Source organism: Uloborus diversus, chromosome 4 (genome assembly GCF_026930045.1).
Source record: "Uloborus diversus isolate 005 chromosome 4, Udiv.v.3.1, whole genome shotgun sequence".
Classification (NCBI taxonomy): domain Eukaryota; kingdom Metazoa; phylum Arthropoda; class Arachnida; order Araneae; family Uloboridae; genus Uloborus; species Uloborus diversus.
In genome coordinates this window covers 54,006,512-54,034,279 of record NC_072734.1, presented here as the reverse complement: position 1 = coordinate 54,034,279, position 27,768 = coordinate 54,006,512, and the positions used below count along the sequence as shown (strand labels likewise).

The 27,768-nt window shown below is 33.9% G+C and overlaps 1 protein-coding gene across 1 annotated transcript; it reads left to right on the top strand.

Annotated features, from left to right (window-relative positions):
- Positions 1-2: 2 nt before the first annotated feature.
- On the top strand, positions 3-27,559 carry LOC129221187 (sialin-like). The gene is made up of 10 exons (XM_054855640.1): positions 3-97; positions 2,899-3,098; positions 4,583-4,816; positions 6,916-7,099; positions 11,166-11,296; positions 11,885-12,034; positions 12,578-12,710; positions 14,794-14,949; positions 17,488-17,573; positions 27,065-27,559. The coding sequence occupies exons 2-10, from the start codon at positions 2,967-2,969 to the stop codon at positions 27,236-27,238; spliced, it is 1,380 nt and encodes a 459-aa protein (XP_054711615.1). The 5' UTR covers positions 3-97; positions 2,899-2,966; the 3' UTR covers positions 27,239-27,559.
- Positions 27,560-27,768: the final 209 nt, after the last annotated feature.

The window sequence follows — 27,768 nt, the reverse complement described above, 5'->3', positions numbered from 1 at the left end:
CAAAAGTTAGAAATATGCTGCAAGTTATGCAAGGGAAGAAGTTATACCGTCGAAAACATAGAAGAAAGTGGAAATACAGGGGCACAGAATAAAGATGGTAAGTCTATGAGGTTGGCGTATCTTTTTTAAGGAGTTACATTACCTTTCAGACACTTTTTTAAAATTTAAGTAAATTTCATTTTTTTTTGGAACCATAATATGCATACTTATTTTGTAATCAATAATTTATTTTCAAAATTTTAAAATCTTGCCTATTTTTTTTTAAATTCAAAAAATTAAGAAAATTTTCTATTTTTTAAAATATCTAAAGCTTTTTTGTTTTTGCACTAATTAAAAAAATGTTTTTGCTAAACGATCATAGTTATCATGTCTAAAAATCTGTGCATTCATTTACTTATGCGTTTATTAGAAAACTTTCTGTGATTAATTATGTAAAAAAACTCAATATTTTTAATAAAAAATTTGTTTTTTAAAGGTATAACATGCTTTAAACATTTGAGTAATTTATGAAATGCTTATCCAATGCACAGTTTTGTTGAATATATATTATCCTAATTGCAAAAAGTATTACTTTAAAGTTGTATCTTTAATAGAAAAAAATCCTTAGGGATTCTAATAATATGAAAACACACACACACACACACACACACACACACACACACACACACACACACACAAAAAAAAAAAAAAAAAAAAACACGATCATCAAGAAAAAGCAATGTAAAGTTATTCTTTTGCCTAAGAAACATAGCGAGCACGACCTAAAACCACTCATAACTTTTTAAACATTTGAGCTAAAGCAACGGAACTTTTTCTATGTGTTTGGAATAGGTTTTAGTTTTGAAATAAGCAATAAAAAGTTTTTTCATCGTTTGATCATTTTCGAGGTATTGTAACCCCTTAAAACTTATTTTTTTACTTCAAATGGGAAATTTACTTCAATTACTTCAAACTGTCTAAATGTGGACAAATGGAAACTAAATTTAAAAAAAAAAAAAAAAAAAAAAAAAAGAACCACCAAATTCGTCGCCAAGTTGGCAACAAAACTTGGCGACCAAAAGTTTGGCGATATATTGCCAAGTGTTTGCCAAATTATAGCACCGCCTGAGTTTACATTGAAATTAACAATGATTTTTCCCCAAAAAGGTGTAAAAGACACCTTTTACACCTTTTGAATCACCCGAATGCAACCAAAAGAGAAGGTGCACAACTAGACCCCACTTGGAATCTAGATGCCAAATTTCAACTTTCTAGGACAAACCGTTCTTGAGTTATGCGAGATACATAAATACATATACACATACGCACATACATACGTACATACGGACGTCACGAGAAAACTCGTTGTAATTAACTCGGGGATCGTCAAAATGGATTCTTCAGGTGTCTATACGTTCTTAGGCATGTATCCACGTGTGGTCGGGTTGAAAAAAAAAAAATCAATATTCATTCGGGGACGAGTAAAATGGAAATTAAGGCCGATTTTTGAGTAAAAACTTTTTTCGCGAATACAATACTTCCTTTTTTGTAAAAGGAAGTAAAAAGTCTAATTCCAACGTTTCCCTACTTTTATTATGAAATCCAAATCGCGTTTCTTCAACTATCCCAGAAACTTATTTCTGCAGATATTATCTTTTACCTTGTTATGGTAGAATTCTCATCAGATTCTAAAATGAATTGTCTTCCATAAAGATATGAAGTTTGAGAAGCTTAAAGCTTAAGTGTTGCCAATTATTCCACTGCACACTACGTAAGAGGTGGTTGTAAACGCTTAACTTGCACATCAAAAAGTACAGAAAAGGGAAATTTCATAACTAATTGTGTGTTTTTTTTTTGTACTAAACTAAAATTAAGTCACAATTATTTCTGTTGCGCTAATGGGAGAGGACCATTTCAGTTCACTAAACTTAGTGAAGTAGCCTCCCTCTTCAAATAATAGTGCTGCAAAACAATTTTTCGGAAATTCGCAAACTCTCTGAATATTTTTGCCATGTTACCTATTTATCACCACTATTTTAATTTTTAAAACCATAATTGAGGCAATTGAGAAGTGAGAAGCAAAGGGATGTTAAGTGTCAAAATTGAAAATTTGGAAATAATCAGTATAGTAGGTGAACCTCTTTTCTGTTTTATGGCAAGAGATAGCTCTGGTGAGAGCTGCTGCGAAGCATGATTGAGAAAATTTTTCGATGAAAGCCTACCTAGAATCTGAACTTTAAAGGTGTTTTACTCGAAAACTTAAAAAGTTCTCTCACATCTCATTGTTTCCCGCTGCATCAATGGGGTTGTTTCCAAAATTTTAAAAGTATTTTTTTCTGAAAGAACACGCTTAAAAACATAGGATCTAACCATTTTTTAAATAATTTGTTTAAGTTTAATACTTTTAAAAAATTACTTAAATCGATGCGCTTTCATTATTTACATTTCTTGCCGATGACATCACAAATGATGAAATGCCATTCTGTGTTGCCATTCACAGAGCAAAATATTTAATTCGCATCTTTACTCACGTGTATTGGCAACGATATGGTTCATAGCAAGTATAGAGCGCAAATTTAATTCGCTTCTTGATTATCATAACGTGGAAACGCGGTACAAAATGCTCCAAAAAGCATCATTTGTGACGCCATCAAGACCACGTCTTGCAAAATCGGACATTAAAAAAATAATTAAAAAATAACTGTTGGGAAAATGAAAGAATTTTCTGGGTCCATGTTACTTTCTTTGCTTATTCTATCAATTTCAGTGACTAAAAGTACTACTTTTGACTGAAGGAAACAACCACATTGTGGTAATGCATTTTTTTGACGTTTTGCCCAAGTTTCCAATCAAAACAATCCAGATACAGCAATCTCATCTTCGTGGATTTTCTGCTTAATGTCTTTCTTTTATTTTTAGGAGTTAAAGAGAGTTTTTGGAAAAGACGACACGTAATCGCACTCCATGGATTTTTCGTTTATTATCTTATGGCTGCTTACAGAATTAACATAAGCGTCGCCATGGTTGCTATGGTGGATCTTTCAGGCTATGAAAATCATACTCTTCAGCAAAACTGGAATGTATCATCAGGCAATAGTAGTCAAGTTACATTTGATCAAGTACGGTAATTTATACACGCTGGATTATTATTTAAGTTTGTTTCTATAATGTTTGGTAATATTTTATATTTAATTTTATTCTTTCCCGAACACTTGGAGGAAAAAAGAAACAGCACTGTCCTGTTTAACTGTATAGGGTAAAATGGTGAAAATGTTGCCCTACTAACCAGTAGAACCAGGGGCATCCCAATAAGGGATCATGGGAGGTCACTGTGACCTTCCAAAAATTTCCTTATTCGGCAAATTTTGTCTGACAACTCAGCAAGATTATCTTTATCCGTCAAAATTCGGAAATCAATTCGTTAAAATTATGATCATTCTGCGAAATTTGGAGTTAAATTCAGAAAATTTATCATCATTCGGCAAAATTTTGAGTGCCATTCGGCAAACTGAGAACTTCCGCTCACCCAAAAACTTAAGTTCGGGGCAGGCCCGGATCCATAAAGTTTTGCCCCCTTGCAAAAAAATAATTAGGGCCCCTAACCGGCCACTGGATTGCCACCCCCCTTCTCAAAAAAAAAAAAAGAAAAAAAAAAAAGAAAAAAAAGGAGTGATTGTTGTTTGTTTTTAACTGCTTCAATATGTCTACCTTAATTATGAGTTCATTTTTCAAAGGTTTTTATTTTTTAACTATCATTATTATTTTAAGGTTTTGAGCAGTTATGTGGGCTTTTAATCGTTATATTTATAAAAATGTTGAAAATATTTTCACCTTTTAAAATCTGAGTAAAGTTTTTTTTTATTCATTTTTAAAATGGTTCTTTGTTTTCTCGGACCATGGACCCCTCAGTGGTGTGCCCCCCTGCACTGCGGGATGTAGATCCGGGCCTGGTTTGGGGTGCCCCTGAGTGGAACTAGACTCCTCTACCAGGAGAGGGTAAAGCTATCAGTGGTTGGTAGTAGCAATTCGAATAGTAGCCGCTCTTTTGAAATAAGGTACGTACTAAAACGGTACGCTTTCTTTTTGAAGTTAGTAAATTTATTACTGCATTAACTAATAAAAGTAATGTGCTTCAAATAACTTAGTTCATAAAGGCTTCATATTGTTACTGGTGAAAACGATATTGCGAATAGCTAAATGTCAACGAAGCACTTTCAGGCTACTTTTTTTTAAATTGGCGTTCGGGTGACGATGATTTTTAACGTCGTCTTTTCTTCCTTTAAATCATCCTATGACAGGTAGTGATCACAATTTTGCCCTTAATTGAATTATGCGGAAAAATTAAAACAACGTTTGATATTTATTTTCTATTTTATCCCATTAAAATAAACTAGAAAATGAGTATTACGTAAGAAATGACATTTCTATTTTAGACAAATTTCTCCTAATGCATAGTAGAACATTAATATTGAGTGCACTATAAGAATGAATAATTGTCTTCAGAGCATTTCAATTATTTAGAAACGAAACTTAAAAACAACATTCTATAGCTAATTAAAAAATTGATCATTCTTGTTTTTACCACTAGATTTTATTGTTTTAGGGCATTAAGTACAACTGGAGTCCGAAAATTCAAGGTTGCGTCATAGGGGCCGGTTTTCTAGGATATGTTCTATCTTTGATAGCTGGAGGAAAACTGGCAGAAACATTCGGACCTACAATAGTGCTAATCATTGGGACATTCACTTCATCATTCAGTACCACAGTTTCACCACTAACAAGCAACATCAGCCCTTATTTTACGATGTTGATTCAATGCGTACGAGGAGTGGCTCAGGTGAGTTTAAAAAAAAGCAACTGCACAACATTTCTGGATTCTATTTAGTAAAAATGAGTCAATCGTAAATGTTTGGTAGTTGGAAAAAAGTATAAGACATTTTGAATTTTTGACATCTTGAATTCAAATTATGTTTTTCGCAATCACGAGAGGGCGCGCGCGTGCGTGTATGCAGGAGTTTGCGCGTGTAGGTGTGCGTGTGTAGGCGTGTGTGTGTAGACGTGTGTGTGTAGGCGTATGTGTAGACGTGTGTGTGTAGACGTGTGTGTAGGCATGTGTGTGTAGACGTGTGTGTGTGTAGGCGTGTCTGTGTGTAGGCTTGTGTATAAGCGTGTTGTGTAGATTTGTGTGTAGGCGTATGTGTGTAGATTTGTGTGTAGGCGTGTGTGTGTAGGCATGTGTGTGGGCGTATGTGTGTAGGTTTGTGTGTAGACGTGTGTATGTAGGTGTGTGTGTGTAGGCGTGTGTATGTAGACGTGTGCGTGTGTGTAGGCGTGTATGTGTGTAGGCATGTGTGTGTAGGCATGTCTGTGCAGGCAAGTGTGTGTGTAAGCGTGAGTGTGTAGACGTGTGTGTAGGCATGCGTGTGTAGACGTGTGTGTAGGCATGCGTGTGTAGACGTGTGTGTAGGCATGCGTGTGTAGACGTGTGTGTAGGCATGCGTGTGTAGACGTGTGTGTAGGCACGCGTGTGTAGACGTGTGTGTAGGCATGCGTGTGTAGACGTATGTATCTGTAGAAGTGTGTTTGTAACGGTGTAGGAATGTGTATGTGTGTGTATTTGTGTGTAGGGCATAGACGCCAACACTTAGTAGTAGTCCCCGCTCACGAAGGCAGGAGGGCAATGGAGTTCGCAGAGTTACGTATTATGCTTAAGTGAGTTAAGCCTTGAATGAACACAAACGATTGTTAAACATGACGACGAAAATTTGTCCTCTTAATAAATATTGTAACAACGAGGCGGAATTATTCTCACCGCCATGGTAATCTGAAGAAACCAGAGAAACATCAACTTTTATGGTCTAAGGTCCGACTTAGGTTGACCTACCCTTATCGAGTTTCCTCATAAGTTACATGTAAAAATGTAAACACAAATACTAAAAACACTCACCAAACTAAACTGAGGTTTGAAACCAATTTAAATTACGTTTTTGATAATTTTACAATGAAAAATCAAAATACTTCTGTGGACGCCATTCCCCCGCGTTGTCCCCTCAATACAACACTGTATATATATCCAAACCATATATATCTCAACAAACATGAAATGTCCAAAAACTGATAAAACAACAGCTCTAACATTTATTACTTCCTTTTACAAAAAAGGAAGTATTCGCAAAAAAAATTTCACTCAAAAATCGGCCTTAATTTCCATTTTTCTCACCCCCGAATGAATGTTGAGTTTTTTTTTCGACCCGACCACACGTGGATATATGCCTAGGAATGTACAGATACCAGAAATATCCAATTTGACGACCCCCGAGTTAATTACAACGAATTTTCTCGTGACGTCTATATGTACGTATGTATGTGCGTATGTGCGTATGTGTGTATGTGTGTATGCATATCGCATAACTCAAAAACGGGATGTCCTAGAAAGTTGAAATTTGGTACGTGGACTTCTAGTGGTGTCTAGTTGTGCACCTTCAATTTTGGTTGCATACGGATGTTCCTAAGGGAGTCTTTTGCCCTTTTTTGGGGGGAAATCATTGTTAATTTTGATGTAAACTCAAGTTGTGTTATAATTTGTCGGACACTTGCCGATATATCACCAGTCTTTTGGTCGCCAAGTTTTGTCGGCAACTTAATGACAAATTTGGAGATTTAAAAAATTTTTTTTTTTTTAAATTTGGTTTCAGTTTGGCCACTGTTGGTGATATTTAGAAAGTAAACAATTGAATCACATTAAAATTGCCAATAATGGGGAAATGACATTAAATTGGAGTAAAAGGAAGTCATGTGATGCACACATCAGCTCGTTTTTCCTAGATTTTAACAAAAATCATATAATAATCCCAGTCGACGATGTAGATTAGTGTTATATACTCACATTTTTATTTCATTACTTTTTTTTTTCACAGAACGAAAATTAAATTTCAGGGTTTGATGCTCCCAGCAATGACAGTTTTATCAGCAAACTGGTTTCCCAGATCGGAGCGCGGGTTTCTCTCCGGACTTTCTCTCTCTGGAGGTGCGCTTGGAGTTTTAGTGACAGGAATCCTATCCAGTTTAATTTGTGACAGTGTTTCCTTGGGAGGTTGGCCTTCAGTTTTTTATATCTTTGGTAAGTAAGTTCATCTGGTGATAAGTACAAAATCTTGACTAAATAAAAAAAGAAATCTAAGTCAATTATGTTCACAGATTTCAAAGTTAAGTAATAACAAATAAAAAAATATAATTTCATTAAAAAGTTTTTTAATAGTGTACTGAAAGGGAACAGTGACTAAAATAAGGCCATTATGACATTTCGTAGCGGCCATGAAACGTCGCTGTAATGTTATCAACAGTTGCAGCAAGTTTCGAATGTCAACCCGCGGCAATGGTGCGAAGTGACGCTGCAGTAATCCAGGTAGCACATGTAACGTTTAAAAGTTTCATAAACCTGTAAAAATGGTTGTCCCAGCGTTGGACCTCAGACTGTCTTCAGAATGTCACAAAGTGACCTGTCACAAGTTAATTGATGAAGCGATGTTACTGTCAAGTCACATGAAACACACGTCATAAGTATGTCCCTTATATAAAATTTCGTGACGACAATAAGACACCGCTGTAATGTTTTTATTTTCTTTTGTATCTAATACTAGCAGTACCCGCACAGCGATGCCCGTGCTAAAAATTTAATGGAAGTCCGTTGAATAAAAAAAATTGACGCCCCCTCCCCCTCTGATGTAAAATGATCGTTTTTCTTCGTGTATAAAATGCGTACACACCTTTTCAAAAAAAAAAAAAAAAAAACTATTTTAAGTTTCTTTGGAATTTAAAACTTTTCGTCAAATCATAAATTAGATTTACAGTTGCTTTAAAACTCTATTTGGCGAGTGAAGCGGTTTTTACTGCAACTTAAAATATTTCGCCTAATAAACAAAAAAAAAGACATGAAATAATATCTTTCAAATGTAAAAATAATTCCTCAGCTCTATTGTTTATCGCCAAACTTACCCAGCAACCACGCTATCATAGTCCATCAGTCAAAAAAAAAAAAAAAAAAAAAAAAAAAAAAAAAAAAAAAAAAAAAAAACATCCCGTGGAACATTTTAAAATCATCGTCAGAAAAAAGAAAATGTCGTACATTTCACTCGGATAAAAACAAATCAAAAGTTTCTTTTCTTACAAAACAAATCGCCAAAACAATGAATTACACTAACGGTTGCCTTAAAACAATAATCCTAGATTGAACTGCTCAGCGCCTAACTTGCCAAGCGACCACGCTACCGGAACCCAGTCCTTTTGCGAGTGAAGCGGATGTTTTTTCTTTGGCAGTAATAAATGTTTCGCCAAACAAACAAAAAGGTACAAAATCACATTAACAGTAGCTTTCAAATCTTTACATATTAAGAGTTGCGTTGCCCGGCTTTGCCCGGTCTACCTTGAGAACAAAAATTGTGTGAAGTGACATATATTCAATAATTAATTAAAAGAATAACTTAATAACTTAAAGAATAACTTAAATAAAAGAAAAAAAGACACCATGCAAAATTACTCTTCCAATGACGACAGATATTATAATTAACCCGGCCCAAATTAAAATGCGAAAGATGGATTTTAAAAGCGTAACCATGGAAACATGAAATAAAATAAATTTTAGACATCAGATGCAAAATAAAATTGATTCAAAAAGCGTAACTATGGAAACGCGAAAATAAAATGGTTGAAAACCTGAATCAAAATGACGTATTTCGAAATTGATTTAAAAACGCTTGTAGCTTTTTTTCCTTTGAAGATAGAAGCTAATTTTTTCGACCAAAATTCGAGAGGGATCTGGAGTAAAAAATCTCGCTTTTTCCAATGCCGTCAAAAAGAAAACTGTGGGACGATTCCTTCACTTTTTATTGATAGATTTAATGAAGAAAGTAGTGCCTAAATTTCAGCTAAGCCTAAAAAAGTTCGAGCTAAAAACGCAAATTACTCCCGCCGTAATTAAGTTAGAGCATTGAAATAATTAGTTTAAAACGCAGAAAATTCTACCCTTCTTAACGATATATAATATTAATATGTGCAAGTAATTTTTCACCCCTTTAATAGCCAATAATAGGCAATTTACTTGAAATTTGGGCCTAAATGTGAATAAAAAAAGAACTATTCATCAGAATTTTTTCGAATTATAGCCTATGTTACTCAGTAAGAAAGCACCTTTCATTTAGGGAAAGAATTTTTCAAATAAGGGCAGTGGTTCCGGAGATTACCTAAAACATATAATCACTCAAAAATCCTCCCTCTCTCTTTATAATATTAGTAAAGATATGGAAGAAAATATTGGATTTGTGCAAATTTTCGAATTTCGACGGATTCGAGCGTTTTGAGGTGTGCTGAGTCCATTTTGACCATTTTTGGAAAATGTCTGTCTGTCCGTGTCCGCGTGTGTGTGTGTCCGTATGTGTGTGACCGGTTTTTTGTGGCCGCTCTACAGCAAAAACTACCGCGTGAAAACGAACGAAATTTGGTACACATATAAGCCCCTATGTGAACTTGCGTCCATTGGTTTTTGATGCGAATTTCTTCAGGGGGAGGGGGTTGAAGCAATGGAGCATTTCTTGAGTTAAGCGGCTCAGCCATTCCGCAGAAAGTAACAGTTGAAGTCAAACAAAATTTGGTCCACAAGTAAAGGTGCTGATTCAGTTTTGGTATCAATAGCTCAAACGGGGGCTGAGCTATAGAACGTTTTTTTGTTATCAATTGTGACTGCTATATCTAATAATGAACGAAATCAAATAAAAATTTATTGACAAGTAGCCCTTAGGGGACCCTCGGGTGTGATGTGATGTGATGACAAGTAGCCCTTAGCAGGTATAAAAGCCGATTATATTTTGGCGTCAATAGCTGGCGCAACGAACGTTCTTTCTTTTTCAATGCGAGCGTCATAAGAATTAATGTTACGTTCTCGATGAAATTTGGAAGAAATGTGAACCTATACGTAAACAGGTGTTGGTTCAATTTTGGCGCCAATCGCTCCAAGAAGAGCTGATTTTTTTTTTGTGCGAATAAAAATATCTTTATTAATGCAACAATAAGAAAGATAAATCGTCATAGACTGTCGTCTGCGTATTTTGCGTGATTTTAATTGTTGGGAAATGATTGTAATGTCATCAACAGATTGTAGCAAGTTACGAATGTCAGCCCGCGGAAATGGTGCAAAGAAATTTTGCAGTAAAGTAAGTTAAGGTTGAACACGTAACGTTTAAAAGTTTTCTAAGCGTTTAAAAATGGTTGTCATAACGTTAACAACCACTTTTAAACGCTTATGAGGCGAAAAGTGCTACTTGAGAATGTTTTCATGATATCACAATTTAATTAATTTAATCGTTGAAGTAATATCACTGTGAAATGACATGAGACATGTCACAAGTGTGTCACTGTATGACTCCCAGGAGACATCGCAATTCAGTCACTTTGGGACTGTGACCATTGTGACTCGCAGAGGTAACTTGCCGGGACACGGTGTGATTAACCGTTCATTTTACGTACGTTCAATTTTCGGTAATTTAAAACGTTAATTATTGGGTTTTTAAGTTAATGTTACAATTTGTATGGCATAATTAAACAAAACTTTTAACGGTTTTTTTTAATTAAAAAGGCAACACAAATGTTTCATACCTTTTTTTTGCATCGAATTTTCTATCGAAAAATATACCTTTGATTTATGAAAATTGTAACTGATATGTTTTCATGTCATATTTTAGTATCTGTTATATAAATTTCTCTATTTAAGTTTAGGTTATAATGTGCAATCAACTATATCCTACAAATTTCAAAAGAACTTTTAAAATGTGCTCATCAAATGTTGTTGCATTGAAACTACTACGTTTCTCTACTTCATTTCTTCAATTCCAACCAAATTGATACCACTCTCAAACAAGTTTTTTTTTGTATCTAGCGTAAAACAATATCTAAGAATGTTTTTACCCTTTTAAATTTTATATTGTGAAAATATTTACCTTTTTTGATGACCGTATGCAAACGTCTATATACAAAAAAAAAAAAAAAAAAAAAAAAAAAAACATATTTAACTAATAAAGAAATAGTCATTGCTTTAAAATTCTCACATAAACTTACCTAGCAGACGACTTCCTTGCTTTGTGATGCACCTACCTTTAGATGCAATTTCGTAACAAAATCTTATTTGTTGTTTTTAGGAGGGTTTGGAATTTTACTGTCAGTACTTCAGACACTTTCTTTGAAGAGCTTACCTAAAGATGATTTAAGAATATCTAAAGAGGAGCTGAGATATATTTTAGAAAACCAAGAAAATGAAATGACAATAAAGGTACGTCATGCACTTTAGCTCTTTTTTTACATTGAAAAGAAACGTAGGCAGTTACGTTTTGCGTTTTATGAACATAGGAAATGAATACTTCTACTTTGTGTAAAATTTAGTCCAGTTTAAGAGACGTAAGTACAAAGAACGAAGCAAAAACATACGACCTATTGATTCATTTCAAAGGACGTAAATGGGGATTGGCGAGCGAAACGAGCAGAAAGCAGAGTCCCATATTTCGAAATGAAAAAGTGTGCACCGACTCGGTGAAAGAATACTCTCAACCAGTGACAAATAGTCTTTTCTGGTCGGTTTGTTTTTGAAACAGAGTAGAAGGAATGTTACAACTGCAATTTAACTACGAAAAAGCTTTTGAAACTTTTTTTTTATATTTTAAACACTGTGGAACCATTGGAGTGTGTTCGTTCCCTGGACACTACATTAAAATGCAACTGTGGTTTGTGCAAACAATATTTATTTTGTTGTATTTTAAATGCTTAAAATGCCCTTTTATATGAAAGATGTAACCTGTTTCGAATTGAATTATTACTGAAAAAAAAAAATGAATAAATACTCTATTTTATTTTTCCTTGACAGAGGCCAGCAGCTCCTTGGGGTCAAATATTGTATTCTATGCCTACATATGCCCTGTTGTTAGCTTCTTTTGGACAATATTGGATGATAGTTCATTTTGTATCGGTTCATGCAACATTTTTAGCGACTGTTCTTCGTTACCCAATTACTGAGGTAAAATGTTGTTTATAAGAAGTAATACAGTTAGGATTAAAATTCATTTTGAGCATATTGTTTTCGCTATTTGACTAAAGCGATGTTTCGTATACTTTTCCTAACATAAATGTACATTGATTACTATGGCAGACGGTAAAAATCTGTCCCATTAACTTTGTATAGAGTATATTTTGAATAATTTTACTTAGTACAGTAAAAAAAAAATAAAATACAACGTTAAATAACTCAAATTTGCAGGGAATTGTGTACACGTTTTTCGGGGTTATGAGAAGCGTGTTTTTTAATGAAAAATAATTGAGGTTATGGGTAAAAAGACATCCGAGACAAAAGCTTTTCTTCCACAAGTTCAACTTTTTTGCACTGAAAAAGGGGTTCCTTTTAACCCCGAAGCACGTGTAAGCAGTTCTCTGCAAGTTTGTGCGATTTAACGTTAAAGGAACTTTGTTCTGCTTTTCCTGGCTATTAAGTTATTGTTACTTAAATAGGCACATAACTTCATCCTAAAACTCTTAACATTCATCAACTTTTTATATGTTATAGACTGGAACATTGATTTCCGTGCCGTTCTTGCTAAGGTTGATCTGTAATGTGTCGTCGAGTTTCTTATCTTCCTGTTTGACCACAAATAACTACTTAAGTTTAAACAAAGTTAGAAAATTGTGGAATCTTATTGGTGAGTTTTAAAATATAATTTTTTTAACTTCTTTTGTTCACAAATGCGTATACAGGGTGTAACTGAAATGTTTTAACAAATTTATAGGGATGTTAATACCCATCTAGACCAGTGCCTTTCAACCTGTGGTCCGCGGACAGCTAGTGTTTCGTTAACAATATTCATGTGGTCCGCAAACAGCTAGTGAAAATTAATCTTCATCAATTTTAATTTATTGAAGATAACTTTTGGATCCCCCCCATCTCACCTAATATCTGTACCTCAGAGCCAGAAGGACGTAAGCCACATTATTGTAATTTTACAGCAGAGAAGAAAAAATTATTTCTGGCGCATGCAAAGGATGGGACGCTCGCTCTTTTAATCTTGGTAAAAAATTGAAAAGGATTTTTTTTCTTTTTAAGAAGTACGTTCACTTGGCTCGATGTGGAATAGGCTTCTACATACAAAGCACTAATAAACGGAATATCGCAATTTTTGGACTTCCGTCAGTCTGGCTGAAGGTACAGATATAACTGTTGTGAAAATATTATGTCTACCGTATATGGTTCGCTTTGGATTTGGTAGGGTACCAACTAGTCCTCTGGAGTAAAAATATTGGGAACCACTGATATAGACGACCTATTATTACATAGGATCATATGGTCACAAATGCAATGCTGATGCACTACATCGACCACACGAATCCAGACACTGATGGATGCTAAGCAGGTAAACAATTTATTTTACACTGTATACACTAATTTCAATTTTAAGGCAGGTTCAAAGCGGTCATTTAAAGTTCCAATCTGTTCGTGTAATTCACGCGCCGCAACGACAATGTAGAGATCGACGAAAACTTGTCAAAATGCATCGTCATTGCGACCATCGACTCGTTGTCATTTCGACGAATGTATTGAAGATGCCGTGCGTAAATTTTAACACCTGCTTTTAAACCTTTTCAAAAACTGAAATGCTTTGTAAAATCATCCTTGTGCATGTAGTGCGTCAGCATGGCATATGCGATCATATGTAATTGATCATCTTAATAGGTACTATCATCACTCTAAGTTTGTTGAAGCATTTCAGTTACACCATGTAAATCTGTACCTCAAAACCAGATAAAAGTAAAACACACTATCACTACTTTGAGAAAGGGATTAAAACATTTGCCTGGCGCATGCAACCGTTAGGAGTCGTACTCTTATAACACTGGTAATGAATATAAAGAAATACTGGTAAATAACTACAATGGAAATTTTTTTATAAAACGAGAGTGAATTCAGCGAGAACTGATGGTGGAAGTAAACAAATCAGCGTGACACTTGGCGATATCCTTACCTGATAGGCGATGAGTTGGTGAAAACAGCGCTAATTAGATTAAGTCAAAGTTCCTAAGAAAAATCGCCAATCCAATGAGCAGTTGATGACTGGCGTATGTTGGAGCCAAAAATCTTCTTTGTTTACCTTGATTTTTTTAATACGTTTTTGCGGCTCAATGCAGGATAAAATACTACATACAATGTAGTAATGACAAAAAAGTCTCACATTAGTCTAGTCCTCAGGTACAGATATGTTACTATCAATTCTGTAGCAACGCTTGTTGTCTCGTATTAAGTAACTCGAATATTTAGTACACTTAGATCATGATTAATCTGGTGGTTTATATGCAACCAATTAGGATTATTTGAAAATTGTAAGTAATTTAATTCGACTAGTAATTGCTGCTAGAAATCGCCTGTGGTGATGGTTGATGGGCAAAATTTGACAAATATGCTTTTTACATTTTGAGGTGAAGCTGTCGCCAAGCTTATTTATAGATCTTCAACTGAAATTTGTGGTTACGATATAAATTATAAATAAGGAGTAATTGGGAAAGAAATTGGTCAAAATACTAGTTTTACCAATAATAACCCCTATTAAAATGGAGTAATAACAGTGTTCACTGGTGTTCTTTCTTTTTGTTCCATTCAATATAAAACACCTTGTATATCTCGAGTCCCTCAATTTCGCATTAAATATTTTCTACTGCAGCTTAAAAGCATTTTGTTACTTTTTGACTTAATAAATATTTCTGAAAGATCATCATCCACGCTTCTCTTTCTAGGTTCTGTGATCTACTCCCTTTGCCTCGCTCTTATAATTTTTTCGAATTCTGAAAATACAGTGACAATCGTCTGCACCATTTTAGGAATTGGCAGCACCGGTTTTATGAACAGCAGTATAATGGTGATTGCTCTAGATATGAGTCCAACTTTCTCCGGTAAGTTTTCTCCCGTTGTACAACAGCTGAAATAGTTCACGTGATTCTACGTTGTGTATGTATTGTAAACTTCGGAGAAATATGCAAGGTAGAGATCATAAAGGAAATTACATTACGCTGTTGCTCCTTTGGTAATATTTTTATTAATTAACTGCCGAACCTCGGAGAGAATTGGATTGTTTCCGAAATTTTAAAAGTATTTTTTTCTGAATGAGCATGTTGAAAAACCTTAGATTTAACCATTTTTTAAATAATTTGACAAAGTTTAATGTTTTTTAACAATTATTTTAATTGACGCGCAGATTGAAATTCATTTCTAACGCTTCTGCACATGGCATCCCAAGTAATGAAAAGCCATTCACTGACGCCATTAGAACACAGCGCAAATTATCATAACCTGGGAACGTGGTTGAAAGCAAAGCTTATACATTTAGCTCGGCAATGGAGTAGCGCACAAAAGAACATCACTTGTGACATCATAAAGACCACGCGATATTTCCAAAACCCATTTTTATATGACAATTAACAGAATTAAATAAAAATAACTGCTAGCAAAATAAAAGTTTTTTCTGACTCCATGTTATTATTTTTTGCTTATTCTATCAATTTCAGTGACTGAAAGTAGTACTTTTGACTGAAGGAAACAACCTTATTGTGACAAAACCTGTGTAACTGCTCCCAATGAATGCGAAAATCAGAGTAACAAACAGCAATGTGATCGTGATTCAGCGCAATTTTTAACAAAACAAGAGAAATGCGTCATGCGACCACTGAATACACAAATCCCAAAACCACGACCGAAGCTAAAACAGTCTGTCATGTTTTGTATCATGCCATGGATCTGACCTATTTCTATTAGATTTACTCAACCCTGATAAGCAGAAAGACGTATCTTGAAAATGCTAATATTGACATTGAATATCGTTCTAAATATGGTATATTTTTCTCACCTTTAATAGTAGTGCTTTTTTTTAATCCTAGTAATAACTATTTTTATTATTCGTTCGTATTTACCTAATTACGAAATATACGTGAATAATTCTCAGGTTAAAGAGTAATGTTTTATTAATAACTAGCTGCATTGCCCGACTTTGCACGGTCTACCTAGAAAATAAAAGTTTTGTCAAGTGAAGCATGTTCAACAATCAGGCTTCAATTAGAGGAAAAAAAAATAGTACAAAAATTTCCCGTCAAAATAATCATTCTCAAAGAAAGAAAACTGCAAATCAAAAGTTCCCGAAAAAATTAAACGCGACCCTCCATAAATACTAAAAAAAAAAAAAAAGTGGCAACCTTCTGAACGCTAATTTAAAATGAGATCGCGCAAAGGATAATTTTCCGATTTAAAATTTATCTTACATTAGGCTTAGCAGAGCTTTTTAATTTTTTAACGAAGATGTTACAGTTTTTGTTTTGAAATTTGAAGGAAATGAGTGAACTCTATGGTTGTCTTTCGCGGGCTTTCGAATTGAACCTGAATCAAAGAAATCGGATAATTATTTCGGGTAGAAAGAGCCATTTAATGCCATTTTCGGGTCCTAAAATTAAAATTCGAACAGTTCGGTTCTTTTTTGGAGTTTGAAAACCCTCCTACATTCCTTCTCGGTTGCCCAAGTACCTCCCTGCCAAATTTGGTCGAGATCCGACGTAAACTGTGGATTTGTATAGGGAACACACACACACACACATATATTTTCTGTTTTATTTATATAGCTTAAGATATGTCATCCTTGCTTATAAGAACAGACATTAGTGGCGAATTTACTGGTTTGATGGCTCGTGTTAATGCATTTTGCGGGTAACCTAGTCTATGATAGAATAATGTAAAGCATTTATGTGCATTTTTGAATCTTTTGGAACCCTCAGCGCCAGATTTAAACTTAAGTTATTTCCGGTATGGCCTTTTGTAGTCCGAAAAACTTTTCTGCATGCGGCGAAAGAAGTAATTTTTAAGTTTTTTTTTTCTCACTGTGTTTGTCTCTTTCCTCTGATGCATAAAGTCATGCCTTACTTCTTTGTTTGTTTTTTTACTGTTTTTCGCTGTCCTTTTTAGATTTACCTTCTACTTTTTATAGTTACATGTTAATTTTAAAAATTTCTTTCAGTGTTGTCTATATACACTTACACTTACAATTGTGAAAAAATGTTGGTGAGACATTTACAAACAAGATATACATATTTACGCATAGATATATATGTATATATGCGGTGTGGCGTTGACGGCAGGCAGTTTACCTCAAATTTAAAACTTTAATTACTTTAAATACAAATATTCATGAACCGAACAGTGACCGACATAGAATGACCGACAATATTTCTGAGGACTGCAACATACAACACAGTTGCATCTAGAACAATACATTCATGGAACCAAGGATAAAGGAAAAGAAATTATTACTTGACATAAATTAAGATTTTTTTAAGAATTTTATCATGCAGGATTTTTTAAAACACTCCAAAACAAGGCACGTTACTTTATGTAATGCATTGAAATCAAGTGATCTTCACAAACTGATTTTAAGCAGTGATATTTTTTAGGTTCCTTAATGGGCTTGAGTACAACAGTTGGATCTCTTTCTGGATTCATACTACCTGTTGTGTATGGCATTTTAACGAATGAAGAGGTAAATATTTTTTTTGATTATACAGGTGTTTCAAGAGAATCGCATTTGTATGCGTGTATTACTGAGTTCATATTTTATTTTCATTTAAAATTAAAAAGGTAAGGGCTTTCAAAAAAACATTGGTAAACATATAAAGCGAATACATAAAACATTTCTAAAAGAAATAAACTTTAACTCAATTATAGTTACTAATATGTCCCGGCAATTACCCTACTGTTCTATTAATAACCAAACTGTAACGTAATAGAGAGCCAAACAGTATTTTCTCATTAATGTAAAAAATGTCTTATTTGAAAGCGAGTGACAAAAGTCCTTAAAGTTACCGTCCAAAGCCAGGGTCCAATACCAGACAGCCTAAAGAAAATGCTAAGGCAACTATCTAAAAACATAAATTAACTTTATTAGGATTCTACATACGAAAGGGCTTCCAAATTTCCCTTGCTATTCGAACTGCCACGAGACAACCAACATCAACAAAAATCAAGCTATCGAATGCCACGAATCCACGATACATTAACAGAAAGACAGCTAACTAAATTGAACCGATAGGTGGGAAATTTGCATATCGAAAAGCGCCCTCTTGCGCACAGGTATACTTGACGATTTTTATGGAGATTTTCCACAGCTCCCCACCATGAACTCTAAGAGTTTATCAATAGAACCTAGAAAAAGAACTATAACAAAGGCAAATACATAAGGAAATTCTTCTCCTCAACCATTACTTTCATGGCGAAAGAATCACCTGAATTTTTATTTGGAGAGCCTGATATTCCAATTAAACACCACCCATAGAGCGATTCAGCAGCTACAAGTTTCCGATTAATGCGTTTAATTCTACCTGTCATGACGTCATAATAGTTATCAGCTCCGATTAAAATTGAAGCACTAGCATCCTTATTCGAAGTATCAGCTAATTTCAAACCTTTCAAATGCTTGCGATAAATGGAAATATCTACTGCAGGCGGTGGAATATGTGCCGCGGATATTTTTTCTATTTCTAACGCCTCGATTTCCAAATACGAATTCGGATCTTCTTTATTTTCCAATCTTATTTTAACTACATTAAACGTTTTTTCAATAGGAGACTTATCTCCGAAGGAATAAACTGTTAGATTTTCTTTTCGAATAATGGGAAGTTTCAACAATCTTGAAAATTTCCTATCTACAAAACTTCTTTGAGCCGCTGTGTCTGCTAACAGACGACAATTTCTATATTGATTATTATAACGAGCAACGACCTATGCGGTTTGCAATAAAACCCTTTGCGATTTGTTTTCAGTTTGACAAGAAGAAACGTTAGTAACATTATCATCAGATTCTTCAAGAGGCGGGGTGAAAGTTGTTTTATCCGAATTCTGATAAAACCGATAACAAAGTGTTTTGGGGTGCAATTTTAAACCACAAAACGAACAACCTTTTTCTTTCTTAAGCTTTGGACAAGAAGAAATTGAGTGTCTATTCGAAAAGCAAAAAAAGCAAAGTCTATTTCTTTTCAAATAATCCCGTTTCATTTCTATGCTTACCGAGTCACACGAAACTGAATCATGCAAGTTCGAGCCGCAAAACACACATTTTGAACTAGCAACTGTATGATTGACTAAGAGTTCAGCCGCTGAAGAATTGTAACTTTTCTGTTTTCGAAAAGTATCTCTCGTAAAAGATTTTGACCCAGAAGCGCCTCGATTGCGTTCTTGGAGCGGATGGGCCGAATTTTGTTTTCTTTTATGGGAGAATGAAAAGATTGAGCTCTTTCGCGATTTTGTATTTCTTCACCTAAGAACTCGAGAAGAGCTTTCAAATCCCAATTATCACTTTTATTCTTTCTACTAAATTCAAGAGTTAATTCAGAGGGCAATACTTTCAAAATTATCGGTGTTAAGAGATTACTGTACGATTCTGAATTTATTCCCAAGCTTTCTAAATTCCTGATTTCAGTTTTAGCTCTATCGTATAATTTTCTCAAACTGTTCGTATCACTTGTATTTTTTATGGGAGTCATGTTCAAAAGCGATCCTAAATGCGCATTAATGAGCAAATTCTTTTGTCCGAATCTAGATTTTAAAAGTTCCAAGGCTGCATCATAATTACTTTCTGTCAATGCGAATCCGGAAATTGCTTTAGCTGCAGCACCACCTACTAAATTCTTAAGATAAATAAGCTTCTCAATTTTAGATAAGCCGCTATTTTTATCTATTGCATTTTCAAACTGACTAATGAATTCTAGCCAATATCTGTGGTCACCGTAGAATTTATTAACAGTTAGTTTTGGCAATTTAATCGACGATCTAGTTTCTTGATATACTAGACCACTAGTTTCCAATGTTGAATTGGATAAATTAGCGGGGCTAATAGTAGGAGGTAAAGCCGGAGGTGTTAGAGCTGCTATTCTTTGAGTAATTTGACTTTTATAAAAAATTAAATTTTCCATGAAGTCTTCACATTGTTGCACTTCTTTTTCGATATCTTTTGCTTCGATAACATTAAGAAGCTCATTATCAGCCACTTTAAGACAGTCAATTTTATCAATTAATTGATTGTATGATACTTCTAAATTAGGAACATTAGTTTCATTTACTAAAGTGACGTCTAAACTTTTAACGAACTTAGTGGCACTGCATTTAAGCGCTTTACGCTTATTTTTTTTATCTTTTCAGCATCCATACTAATTGACATACAAATTGAAAACAAATAACTCACCCAAATTTCTTCAGTTACTATGTCCAATGGTACGAAACAACAACGATGTCAATATAACATAAGAAGCACATGACTATTCGACGAATTCTAACTATCAAATGGTTGTGCAGTACCTTGCGGCCGATGCACCATAAAGAAAATGCTAAGGCAACTATCTAAAAACATAAATTAACTTTATTAGGATTCTACATACGAAAGGGCTTCCAAATTGCCCTTGCTATTCGAACTGCCACGAGACGACCAACATCAACAAAAATCAAGCTATCGAATGCCACGAATCCACGATACATTAACAGAAAGACAGCTAACTAAATTGAACCGATAGGTGGGAAATTTGCATATCGAAAAGCGCCCTCTTGCGCACAGGTATACTTGACGATTTTTATGGAGATTTTCCACACAGCCCGGTTATGACATCCTGAGACTGCAGTTTTGTTTTTATTAGAACTCCTCAGTCAGGAATTGCGAATAACCGAGCTGGAGGCAGATGTCATCTCATTGAAGCTGAGAGTGCTAACAAACTGGTAGACAAAGATAAGTTTTTTGGAACTGGTTATTAGAGAAAAATAATAGAAAAGAAACACTAAAATCAATTTTTAAAAGTGGTGTTTAGATTTCAATGAGTTTATCAACAACCCTTATTATGATTTTATACGAGCTGTGATGCAACGAAATATTTGTCGCAATATCCTTTCACTTTCAACACCACTTCAGTCACTAAAGGTCATATTTACCAGCAAGGTTGAACTAGAGCTCTTGATCATACACTGTAAAAAATCTCGGAAAATTCTCTGAATATACAAAAAAGCTTTCCGTAATTCACAGATTCGTACGCCCTCAGCAGTTTTCTGCTCTTATCAAATACATTTCCCGTTTAACAAGAAAGTAAGAGTCGACGCATGCGCAGCTCACGCTTCAATTTTATAGTCCAGCAGAAAATCCAAACTGAAACTCATGAAAGCACGCAATGACTCATGTGCGAAGTAACACTCATCAAGGCCATTAGTAGAAGTTTTGTTCCTCGCATGAATTCACTGAAGATAATTTTAAAGTCTTATATTTTCTTGCTAATGTATCGTCATGAGATTGAATTTGAAGCTATGTCATATTTTTAAGTACGAAGTGCAACTTCTCGACGCATGCTCGCGGAAGGAATACAAACTAAAATTAAAAACCAAATAACTGCCGAGAGGACGCCATGAAATTCGTTGCGTTGCATAACTTGTGTAGGTAATTTACTTTTTTCTGGGATACTTTTCTTTTTACCAAATGGGTAATTTTTGTAGGCAGAATTTTATTCTGTCATAAAAATCACCTTTTTGGTGACCAAAGCCTGCAAAAGACCACCACCGACGAATAGGTAAGTCGCTTTGCAACTCTATTACTTTAAAATGATTTAGTTCATATAAATCTCGTTAAAAAAAAACTATTTTCCTCAGTATCATTTTTTCGTTGTGAACTATTGCAATTTGAAAATATTTTACATTACATAGAACACATATTTAAAGTGCAAGTGTGTCTAGTTTTATTCTGTAAAATTTATGAATTGAATATTATAAAAAACTTTAAATAAGTGTTATTGTGTACTTTGGTTTTATGTGTCAATCTCAGTTAATATTTGGCTGAACATTTATGTATCAAGCATTATGAATTAAATGATATAATATGCAAATTGTCAGGTTTGATAGTTCGTCTTTAAGGTTGCATGTTTTCATTCTCTTGTAAACAGTGTAGCTAGATTGTATGAAGTAAAAAAAAAAATCTATCTCTTGTAATTAGGAACATAGTGCTTCAGTATTATCTAAATGACGATATCTCTTTAAATATTTGCATTAGCGAAACGCTTTAAATTAGTTAAATGTGTATTAATTTCTTTAACAAATAGATTCATATATGTATTTAAAAGTGTCTTCATTTTTTTTCGTTTTACGAGCCTCAATTTTACCAAAAAAAAAAAAAAAAAACTTAATAGCATAAATAATTTTGTATTTTTACACCATATTAAAGTATTTGACTTATAATTTATATGATACTTTGATTTATAATGTATATGATACTTTGATTTATAATTTATATTATACATGAAATATTATTTATCTCAGCAGAGCTTCATTAGTACGATTTATTTTAGTTGCAATGTACCTGCCCTTAAGGGAAAGAAGCTGCAAATATAACAAACAAGAATTATTTCTCAATAATATATTTTTGTATATATATGAAATGCACAAGCAATGAATAGCAATGAGAAAAAGAAAATTAAAAGTAGCAATTATTAGTATAAAGTTGAAAGGTTGAATTCGCGGAGCTCATCAGCCGTGGAAGATCCGATAAATATGGTCAAAAGACAAAAAGATATTAAACTACTTACTAAATAGAGAGTGTTTAAGCTGTAATATATGCATTACATTGGGCCAAACGCACCATATGCTAAACTATATGCAATAAACAAGAGCTTAAACCTAAAATTAAAAGTAGGGGTTTTTTACCTCGGCTAAATTAAGAAACAAGTCCCTATAATTTGTCTTCCTCAGGACAGTACCTACTGCATGCATACTAGTTTAATGTAGGACAGTCAGGAGGAATGAGTCAGTGGCAAAAATGGAACAGCTGCATTTACATGCCAAAATAAAAAGTAATATTATTTCATGTCATTGTTTTAAAAGTGATCATTTTTAAAAAACTATGTTATTAATATACAATGTACATATGGGGAGAAGACGAGGGGCGTTCACCACGCAGACTGTGCCATTGACATTTTCAGGGGTTGCTTTTTTGCTTTTTTAAGGGGGGGGGGCGCTTTATAGCATTTTATGGGTGCACCATCACTCTTATGGTGGGGCGGGGGATTCTCGTATATATGAAATGGAATAATCATGTAATAGAGTTCAATGTTTTAATAAATAAAATATATATTGCATTTTGCGCACACTGTAAAAATAATATCAGTAACCTGTTTTGAATAAGTATTTATATTTGAGATGAGCTGGAAAAGGGCAAGAACAGAAGAATCAACCCGAATGGTTCCAGCAGGAGGATTTGGTGTCATATTTAAATTCATCAATTTCTCTGTTGGTACTTTTCGGTACACTTTGTTCGTCAGAGAAATTGACTTGAGGTGAACGAATTCCGGAACGCGAAGGGTAGGTAAGTCTTGTCAAATTTTATCCGAAGATAAAAGCTATCAAGTTTGATACAAGATATGTTTTTAAGTTCTGCATTAAAAATACAATATGTTGATAGTTTTGTCTTGAAAATATTGAGAGAAGAACTGAAGTTTAAGATTGTTTAACAAACAATCCCCACTTTTCAGAAGGTACCCCCCTCCAATTCCCAAATTCAAAAAAAAAAAAAAAAAAAAAAAAAAAAAAAAAAAAAAATTCACGAATGATTCTAAAATTGCTTGTATTATTGCTCTTAGATATGAAAGAATTGAAACTGATATGGTATGTAATACTATAATAACGAATTATATTTTAGAAAAAATCACGGAAAATGATTCCGAAATTCTCGGAAACGTTTTTGAAAATTGTTTGGAGAATTCCGAAATACTCGGAAACGTTTTCGAAACTTTCATGAACCACAGCTGCACAGAATACTCAGAAACATTTCTTTAAACTACGGAAAGAGGATTCCGAAATACTCAGAAACATTTCCGAAAATTACAGAAAGAGGATTCCGAAATACTCAGACACGTTTCTGGACATTACAGAAAGAGGATTCCGAAATACTCAGAAACGTTTCTGAAAATTACAGAAAGAGGATTCCGAAATACTCAGACACGTTTCTGGACATGACAGAAAGAGGATTCCGAAATACTCAGATACGTTTTTGAAACGTTCATGAACCACAGCTGCACGATATACTCAGAAACGTTTCCGGATTTTTTTTACAGTGTAGCTTAAGTAGCGACACGTCCACAATCTTGGGGCGTAACGATGTGCTTTTCCTATGTCTGCTATATAATGAAGTAGCGTGTTTTGCTTCTTGATTGTGGTGCATTTTGATTGTGGATTATCGTTGAGTTAATAAGAAACCTAACATGGAGTTAATAAGAAACTACACTGTAACAAATTTCGGAAACGTTTCTAGATATATCGGAAACGTCTCCGAAATAGTATGAATCCTTCATCCAATAGCGAACTCCTCATTATTCAGAAAGCTTTTTGTTATTTCAAGAAATCTAGAAGCGGAAGTGAGGCGCAATGCTTCGAAACATATTTTATCCTTCCAACACTGGCGCCAGAGAGTCGAAAATAACGAGAGCTTATTTTTTCCTTTTCTATGGTTGCTGCAGTCAGCAACTGTTTAGCATTGGATTGCTTGTTATTTCATGTCTAGAGAGTAGTAAATTGTGTCGAAACTAATTTTACGCCTTTGCATTTTGGGCTGCTCTTGATTTTTTAGACGATGTACGCAGCTATTAAGTTAGTTAATAACGATTTGCTTCTTTACAATTTCCGGTGCGACCATGATTACATATATATTGTGTGTTCAAGCGTGAATAGCTTCAACACCCGTTTTTATACTTAATGAAACGAAACCCTTTGGATTACTTATCCAGTTGTAATGGAGGTACTTAGATTTTCTTCCGCTCATGTTCACTTGTAAGTATTAATGAATATTTTAAAACATGTTGTTATATACATTTATATTTTTGTTGATTTGCATTTGATGAGGCTCCAATTGTAACTGTTTTTGGGTTTATCGAATTAATTTAAAGTTATCCTACATACCTATGAGCGCAGTGTACTATTTGTTGTAACCAATTGAAACTGATTTATTACGCAAAAGAAATAAGATTTATATTTGAAAAGCAATCACAGAAAAGTTGTTTCGAAATACTTGGATATACATACATTGGTTCAAAAAAAATCAATTGTTTAATTCATTAAAAATATGGTAATGCAAATGTTTTCTAGTATTGTAATATGCTTCACAAAAAATGTGCCAGTATTATTTATCTTTTTTTATTATAATTTATTCATTTATTTAAAAATATTTATACCATTAGAAAATGGCCCAGTTATCTATTAGTAAGCAACATAGTTATGCAATTAATTCATGTGCTTATTCATTTTGTTAAATGTGGTTGACAATAAAAAATTCCTTGACATTAGTTGTTCGGTAAATAACATTTTCTTCGTGGATATACTAGTTTAATATAGGACAGTCAGGAGGAATGAGTCAGAGGCAAAAATGGAGCAGCTGCATTTACAAGCCGAAATAAAAAGAAATATTATTTCATGTCATTGTTTTAAAAGTGATCCTTTTTTAAATACTATGTTATTAATATACAATGTACATATGGGGAGAAGACGAGGGGCGTTCACCACGCAGACTGCCACTGACATTTTCAGGGATTGCTTTTTTTTAAGGGGGGGGGGCGCTTTATAGCATTTTATGGGTTCACCATCACTCTTATGCTGTGGGGGGGGGGGGGGAATCTCGTATATATGAAATGGAGTAATCATGCAATAGAATTCAATGTTTTAATCAATAAAATATGTAATGCATTTTGCGCACATTGTAAAAATAAAATCAGTAACCTATTTTGATTAAGTATTTATATTTGTGATGAACTGGAAAAGGGCAAGAACAGAAGAATCACCCCGAATGGTTCTAACAGGAGGACTTGGTGTCATATTTAAATTCATCAATTTCTCTGTTGGCACTTTTCGGTACACTTTGTTCGTCAGAGAAATAGACTTGACGCGAAGGAAAGGTAAGTTCTGTCAAATTTTATCCGAAAATAAAAGCTATCAAGTTTGATTCAAGATATGTTTTAAGTTCTGCATTAAAAATACAATATGTTGATAATTTTGTCTTGAAATTATTGATAGAAAAACTGAAGTTTAAGATTGTTTAACAAACAATCCCACTTTTGAGAAAGTACCCCCCTCCCCTCCCCTGACGATTTTGTGAATAGGAATGAAACTACTATATTATTTCATAAATTTTCAAAAATTTATAACTGTGCATATGTTATGCTGTTAACCATGCTATTTGTCATTATAAATTCAGAAAAAAAAAAAAATCCACGAATGATTCTAAAATTGTTTGTTTCATTGCTGTTAGATATGAAAGAACTGAAACTGATATGGTATGCAATATTATAGTAAAGAATTATATTTTAGAAAAAAACACGGAAAAAGGATTCTGAAATTCTCGGAAACGTTTTTGAAAATTGTTTGGAGAGTTCCGAAATACTCTGAAACGTTTTCGAAACTTTCATGAACCACAGCTGCACAGAATACTCAGAAACATTTCTGGAAATTACGGAAAGAGGATTCCGAAATACTCAGAAACGTTTCTGAAAATTACAGAAAGAGTATTCCAAATTACTCAGAAACATTGAAAGAGGATTCCGAAATACTCAGACACGTTTCTGGACATTATAGAAAGATAATTCCGAAATACTCAGAAACGTTTTTGAAAATTTCATGAACCGCAGCTGCACGATATACTCAGAAACGTTTCCGGATTTTTTTATAGTGTACAATCAAGAAGCAAAACACGTTACTTCAACATAACACCCAAAATATCAAAACCCTAGTATAGTCAATTTTCTAACACAAAGTAGCTTCAGTTTTCCTAATTGTCGGAAAAAAACAGATTTTGGAATGCGTTTTAACAAAAAATATTTAAGTTGCAAACACTTGTATAAACTATTTTAATCATCAACAGCTCATATTATAACGCCACAACTTTTTTTTTTCTGTTTTAAAAATTGAGTTTTGTGTATTTTTCAAGTTTTAGCTAAAATTCATTACATATTTTTTTCATTATTCTTGTAGCAAACAGTACAACAGTGGAACAAATTCTTCATTATAAGCATTGTCATAGTCATGAGTTCAGCAATATTCTTTTGTATTTTTGGATCTGCTGAAATTCAAAGTTATAACTCATCCGAAGAGAAATTGTCTCTCAAGACCGAAGGAGAAGCAAAAAGTTATTCAAAGGTTGCTTAAATGGTTGATACTTCAAAATTTTTCAACTACGCTTGCCTTACAACAATGAACATTGTGGCAAAGAAAAATAAAGGGGTGCAAGTGGACTTTTTAAAGTTACGAGAAACATGCGTTTAAAATTCAGATCCTTGGTATGCTTTCACTGAAAGTCCTGCTATATAGCAGCACCTATCAGGAATACGTGTTCTGCCTCTTGCCTCGAAACAAAGGGCAGGTTTTCCTACCATTTGTGCAGGTTATCTCGAAATTTTTTATTTTGTCACTTACATCCCTTTGCTTCTCACTACCTCAATTTTAGCAGACCTAGTTATTTTTATTACAAAATGCTAAAATTTTTTGGCAATGTATATACCTTTTGCAATAAATAATTTATAGCCATCTTTAAACTAATATAAAAAGGTGCTCATTTTAATTTATTTGGTAGCTCATAACAACACGTTTTCTTTTCTTTTGCAAACCAGCAAGTGCTCTTGCAACACCATTTGATGGGGAGCTTCTGGTGATCAAAATTGCTCTTTCACAGTTGACCT